General features: G+C 47.2%; 1 protein-coding gene across 1 annotated transcript in view; it reads left to right on the top strand.

The window, feature by feature from the left end:
• Positions 1–6,988, top strand: part of TMEM132C (transmembrane protein 132C) — a 184,880-nt gene that overhangs the window by 108,834 nt on the left and 69,058 nt on the right. Inside the window, 1 exon segment of the mRNA XM_031059432.1 lies at positions 5,224–5,370. Coding sequence (XP_030915292.1) covers positions 5,224–5,370 — 147 coding nt within the window.

Here is a 6,988-nt window from a genome sequence, read left to right as displayed (position 1 = left end):
AAATGAAAATTTCAGGAAGAAAGAGGTGGCCACAGAGAGCTCTGGGTGCTGGAGTGGGATGATCAGACAGGGATCCTGTGTGGAGCCCAGCTGGAGGCTGGAGCTGATGCCTGAGCCCCCAATTCCCTGAGCTGAGCCCAGCTCCTCAATCACACTTACCCTGCCCATGTGCTCTGCAAATTGAAGGCTCATATTTGAAAGGCTGACCCAGCTAACCTGGTCATCTTCTGCTCCCCCTCTGGCTTCTCAGCTTTTCATGAGGAACGTTGTGCAGGCAGATGTTTGTCCTGTTCCTTCAGAGCTGCAGTGAGATCTAGCAACTCATTGCATACAGAAAGATGAAAGGGAAAATATTTACTTCATAAAATCTTGCTTAATTGCTGTGGTCAGTCTCTCGCCTGGCTTTTATGGGTTCCTGCAGCTGGCTTTAATCTCCTGATTTACTCTGGGAACAAAGGAGGAGAGGAGTGAATCATGGCAGGAAGAAGCTGAAATTTTTCTGGCAGAACTCATGAAGTTTTGAGTTTTAATTGTAACGTGCAGCCCAGCAACGAGCCACCAGGAGAGCCGCCCTGGGCTTCGGGAGGCACTGCAGGAATTTCTTACAACCTGACCTTTACAGCCACGAAAGTCAGGGGCTTGTAGGGAGAGTTAGCAAAGAGCAGGAGCAGCAGCGAGGCTCGGAGGAGGCTGACCAAAAGGGGTCAGCATTTGTTCAGCTGAAGCTCCAGGCTGAGGGATGCCGGAGCTGGGATCGCTGTGGAGCAGGAGCATCCTCGGGGACAGCCCGGACAGGAGCGCTCCGAGCTGGGGTTTGGGATCCTTGGAGCATCCTTGGGGACAGCCCGGACAGGAGCGCTCCGAGCTGGGGTTTGGGATCCTTGCTTGGGCAGCAGGTGTGAGCTGCAGAGACCCAGAGCCCTGCAGCCAGGCTGCTCCACAGCAGGGACATGTGGCATTTACAGGGGTGGCAATAACCACAGAAAGCAAACAGCCTGGCAGGGAACACAAGTCTTAAGGCTGGACAGCTCTCCAGACACTGTGCAGCTCACTGGTTATAGGAATTGAGTGTTGATTTAGCTGTGTGTTCTCTAGAGCAGGCCTGCTGTGTAAGCTTTGGTTGGAGTGCAGGGTGAGCCCAGGTGAGAGGTACCAGGTGCCTGCTGCTGCCAGGGCATGGCCCTGTTCCCCTCCAGCCCCCAGTTCTGCATTCCCAGGCACTGGCGCTGCTGCATTCCCAGGCACTCCTGCATTCCCAAGCACTGCTGCATTTCCAGGCACTGGCACTGCTGCATTCCCAGGCACTGGCGCTGCTGCTTCCCTGGTCCTGCCCCGAGCCACAGCTCAGCCCTGCTCTGGATGCTGCCAGCTCAGGGCAGCCAGGGATGTGCCCAGCTCCCCGTGCTGCCCAGAGCCCTCCTCTGCAGCTCCTTGTCCCAGCACAGCCCACCCAGGCAGAGCAGCTCCCCTGGGCCTGTGCTCTGAGCATCGTTCCTCTGCAGTGAGAGGGGAGATGCTCTCTGCTGTTGGCACACTCAGCAGAACCCTGCGTGGGAAGGGCTGGTGGGCACTCTGTGCCCTCTCTGGAGCACTGCTGCAGGTAGCACAGCCCTTCCATGGCACAGCAGTTCTGCAAGATTAACTTCTAAATTTAAATAGGAAGCAATAATTTGAGCTGCTTAAATCATAAGTCACATCTCCAGCTCTGGCTCTTGCTGGTTCAATTGCCTTTTGGTTGCTGTCTTTAATAGCTGTACAGTATTAGATTTAAATACTGCTGACATTTCTTGTAATTTGAGGATAGTGAAATGCAAGAATTAGATTTTCATCTGCAATTGATTAAAATGCATTAATTAGAAGCATCATTTCTGGGTTTGACATGTTAGGAAGGTGAGGTGCTAAATGGAAATCTTTGTATATAACTGAAAGCTTCAAGTCAAAAGTGAAATATTTGCTTGGAAATTGCACATTTGCTGTGTGATTGTGTGAGTAAATAAATGCTTTTCCTTGGTCTCGACACAAATTAAGTAATGATTCCTAGGTAAGCTGCTGGAGACTCTCTGTAATATCTTTGAGATGCTGCTTGCTCTGCTTGCCAGCAGAATCTCTTAATTCTCCATTTGCGAGATTTAAAGAGAGGCAGTTATTTTGAGACAAAGCTGAGGCAGAGGTTTCCTGTGCTATGAGTTAATAACCTCAGAAGTTCCAGCAAGAAAATCCCCCTTTGTTCTGGGTGCCATGTGTTCAGAGGGCTTGGAGCCCCACTCAGGGAGGGAATCCCTTCCCCAGGGAGAGCTGGAGCTGAGCTCTGCTCTGCTGGGCTGGGCTCCAGCTTCCATTCAGGCTTGGCTTTTGTCACGAGATCAAAGCCGGGCTTAACTTCCAGCTCACAGACATCACCCTCAAATGAACGAGCTGCTGCCCTTAGGTTCTGTGCATTTTTAGTTTCGTGCATTTTTAGTTCTGTGCGTTTTTAGTTCTGTGCATTTTCAGTTTTAGATTTGGTGACACTCCCAGGAGGTTGTTTAGAATAACATTGGAGGGGAAGATTTTGGCTCCACTTTGGGTGGAAGTCCAGGCTGACAAGTTGTTGCTGGTGGAAGCTTGCAGGCCATGGAGCTGTGCAGAGAAGCCTCTGTGTGAGGACAGCCAGCTCCCCGTGGATAAACAGGAACAGCAAAGAACTTCCCAACTGCAGTGGGGAACCCCATCAGCTGTTTGTCCTCCCCATTTATTGTCACCCTTAAGTAAACACAGTGCATTTATAAATACTGTGAGGTTAGCTGGGTAAATACAGCGGACTGTCAAGTCATTTGGCCTCCAGGTCCTCGGTCTTGGGGTTTATTGAGGTAGTATAACTTACAGATTTTTAATGTACAAAGTTGGCACTATTGATTTTAAAAAATGAATATTTAATCACAAGCATCCAACAAGGTCAACAAATCTTTGGTAAGTAATTAAATAGACTTTTCCTTGCTAGCACTCAAACACGAAGTAAATAAAAATTGGAGTGAAAACACTTGTAGCATATGTACAGATTGCATTTGGAAATGTGTGGGGCTCAGTTCTGTCTGACTTAATTCTGATTCATCCATTGACCTTGTTATGTAAAACTCAATGCCCTTTTTAGAGAGAGAGTTGCAAATTGTGCTTCTGCATATTTATTTCAGAAGTTCAATCTTCTGGGTGTTCATACCCTCATTCCAGTCCTAAGTGCAATCACAACATTGATTTTTCTCACTAAACATAACCTACTTTACCCTGGGATGGAATTTTTTTTTAATGGGCTTTATATAATGGCATATGTGCAAACCACTCAACTTAATGCCCCATCCTGTAGTTAATTAACAAAATAGCATTGCAGCCGTGCTCTGGTCCTCTGGCAGTGTATCTGACCACTAACCTTGGCCATCCATCCACAATGTCCATCCTAATTAACGGGAGCCCAGGTATTGACTGTGTCAAGCTCCATGGTGGAAAGAGCAATTTGCAGCTGCTGACAGAGTTGTAATTCTGTTGGAAATCCAAGCACGGGGGCCTCATTTTGAGTGGTGTTCTGTCATTTCAGAGTCTGTCTCAAGGAGCAGCTGAACAAAGTATAAACAATGAGGTTTTTACTTCTCTCCACTTGCTAAATTGCAGTGTCCTAAAATGCATCCAAAGATCTCCCAGAATACAGATTGCCATAGAAATACTGATGGATTTACACAGCTTCAAGATTGGCAGGAGTGTTTTATAAATACTGAAACATTTATTTATTGTTCATTTATTTGAACTGTAATACACTGGAAAACCTAATGGGACTTAAGCTTTAATGAACCTTCAGGAATGAATTTGATTCTTCCTTTGCCTTTCTGTTTTTGCTTCTGAGTAATTCAGCTGAAGGAAGGCACAAGAGATTCATCAGGCTACTTTTACAGGAGCAAGACAGCATTCTCTAAAGCTCCATGGTGTTTCGTGTTACAAATGAGAGAATTAATCTTTTATGCTTTTATACTGGGAAGAAAAAACCACCAACTTTTTCAGTACCTTAAATTAATTGTGTTTTGTTGAAAAACTGCAAGAAGACAGGTACTCTCAGTCATTCCTCGTGACAGCTTTTGAGTGTTTTATTGGCTGAAGATGCAGAAAGACTAGTTTTTTTAAGAAACTTAGGTGCCAAGCCCTCATAAATGTCAAGAAGATACCAGCATCTTATTAGATGATGATTTCTGCCCAGTCACTAACATTTTGCGTTGCACAAATATTTTAGAAAACTGTGATTTTACGTTCAGCCTCTGTGCTGTGGTGACCTGTGATGTTTCGCTTCTTCCTCTGAGGGTGAGGCCACACTGCTCCCAGGGCTGGGGACTCCTCGGTGGCCTCCTTCTCCCCACGTCCTCATCATCCTCCTGGCCCTCACTGTCTTCAGAAGAGAAGGGCTGCATAACTCTTCATCTTCCCCGTTCCTGGTGCTTTGTGGTGGGGCTGAGCATCAGCAGCTCAGCATTCTGCACCCAAACAACGCCATTGCTGAGAATCCTTTGTACAAATGCTCTTTAATTGGCAAGTGTTCTGTAATTACCCTTCCATGCAGTTGTTGCTGATGTTATTAGCATCACTAGATAAATACAGTTAACTTTTCCACAGGGCTTGACAACTGAGAGTGGGCAGAAAGCTGCATCCTGTCAGAACATCTCTGGGTTACAAAGTCTTGTCTCAACCAACAGCTGCATTCTCTCCAGGCTGGAGATTTCAAACAGAAATTTCCTTGGGAATGTGCAGGAAAGAGGGAATTGTCGGGCAGAGGAGCGACAACCTGTCCACTGATACCTAGAAGGATTTCATCTGGAATAAATACGGGTTATTAATGCTTCTCCAGTGGAGTATTCCTCTGTGCAGTGGTGAGGCACAATTTTGTCTTGATGCAGACAAACATGCCAGAGTCCTCTGTGTTGGGACGAGCTTCTCTTTGGGAAAAAAATATTGGCTGAATAGAGAAAAGAACCTTGAGTGCAGGTTTTTGTGTTCAGTTTGACCCCTAACTCCAGCAGAACATGTAAAGACCCTGTCCAAAAAATGTGATGTTGCCACATTCACAATATCACTTTCCTATTTACTGCTGGATTTGGAGCACATCTGACACTTACCTTAAAACTGCTCTGCTGAGATCCCCGTGCCTGAGGTGCATTCAGACACCCCTGAATGAGGCTTGTAACCCTTTCCCGTTGCTGTTTCCCACAGGGCAAAGGTGAAGAAAGGTGTGAACATCCTGGGCGCGAGGACGAGCGACCCGCGGCAGTGGGACGTGAAGCAGGAGGTGGGCAACGGTGGCAAGCACTCCACCACCACAGTCCTGTGCCAGAGGATAGCCCCAAGCTCAAGGAACAGGTATGGAACCTTCTCTTCTCTCGGCACATCAAACTCATTTATGCACAGCATACCATTCAGGGCTTGAAGGGCTTAGGGCTCCTATCAGCACTGCTCACAGCTATTAAAGCTGCAGCCTGGAAATGTGGAGGCACTCAGGGTAGCTGTGGTACCATCTGCTGACCTACAACGGGCAATAAAACTCATCAGTTCAAAGGAAAAATTAATGGAATAGATCTGCAGTGGGGCTGGGGGGTGGTGTCATTTTGGCAGCAATATGAACATTCTGAATTCAAAGGGCTTTACTGAACCTTTACTCTTTCTGGCTTGGTAGTTTTGACCTTGTTTCTCTGAACGTAGCACAGCCTCTGGGGCTGGCTCATGGAGCAAGCAGTGAGTTCTTCCAGTGAGCCACTGTGCAGGGTAATTCAAAGCTCCCAGTGGGTAACACAGAATAATCCTCTGTGCCAAACAACGGATTCTTCCCAAGGAGCTTCCTTTGGCCTGCTGGGTGACTGCCTGAGGCAGAGCCTGTGGGGATGTGCTGTGCTTGCAGGGGCTTGCTCTGGCTGTCCCACAGCACAGAACCAGGGCTTGCTCCATCAGCAGGGCTGGCACACAGTAAAGTTTTGTATTTTCAGTGGAAATCCTATTGCTCTTCCCAGGAATCATTGTGAATTCTCACAACGCTGCTGTACGTTAGCCCATGCAGGGAATTTCCCACTGTACAGATCCAAACAATGGCTGGATCACAGCCCCAGCTCTGTGATTATTGTTATCACAAACCTGGGCTCACGGAGGAGCACCATGGAATCCTTGCTGGGTGCTGGGCTGGTTGTTGCTTTGTACCAAACCTTCAAGCACAGAGAACCTGAACAGATTTTAACTTCTGTATTCTGTGCCCAAATATTGGACATGTGTAAAGTGCAGAAACTCCTCTTGCCACGAGCAGCTCCTGATGAGCTGATGGTCTGAGTCAGTGTATTTCCTCTTGCTGACTGATCTCTCCCTGTCTTTATCTCAACCCTCAGCTTTCATTCTGTCTTTTCCTCCCTGTCCAGCTGATGAGGGGAGAGATGGAGCTACTTTAGTGGGCACCTGGCATCCAACCAGGGCCAACCTACCTCAGGACTGGCAAAGGGAAAGGAAAAGTGCATCATTTGAGGCTGCCAGGAGTAAAAACTAAACCAGCTTGAAAGGGAGGACGTAGCTGTAGAACAGCATGTAGCTCTGAGCAGATTTGCAACTGCAGAACTATAATAGTCAGGTTATCAAACCCCAAATTAAATCTCCTCAATCCAATTTGCATGAAGTCTAATTAACCCATAAAAATATTTTTGGCACTAATTATGCAAATAAAACTCAGTGTTTTAATTAATGCCTCTCTCACTCGTGCATGTAAATAGTTGCTGTCTTCTGAAAGCGTGATGAGCCTTGGTTTGAGTGAAATGTTTGTGTACAGGGAGGAGCTGGGTAGGGAAACCTGAGGGGAAGCACATGGTGAAATGGGCATTGCTGAGTCTCTGGGTGTCACTTGGAGCCCTCTGCACAGAGCACAGATACTCCATTAGGCTAATTTAATTTGGTGGAGGATTGTGAGTCCCTAATGGGAATTTTCTGTGCTGCCCCCAGCTCTTCC

The sequence above is a fragment of the Geospiza fortis genome, unplaced genomic scaffold (assembly GCF_000277835.1).
Source record: "Geospiza fortis unplaced genomic scaffold, GeoFor_1.0 scaffold145, whole genome shotgun sequence".
Classification (NCBI taxonomy): Eukaryota; Metazoa; Chordata; class Aves; order Passeriformes; family Thraupidae; genus Geospiza; species Geospiza fortis.
The sequence above is the reverse complement of the archived record's forward strand: the minus strand, read 5'-3'. Positions and strand labels throughout refer to the sequence as shown.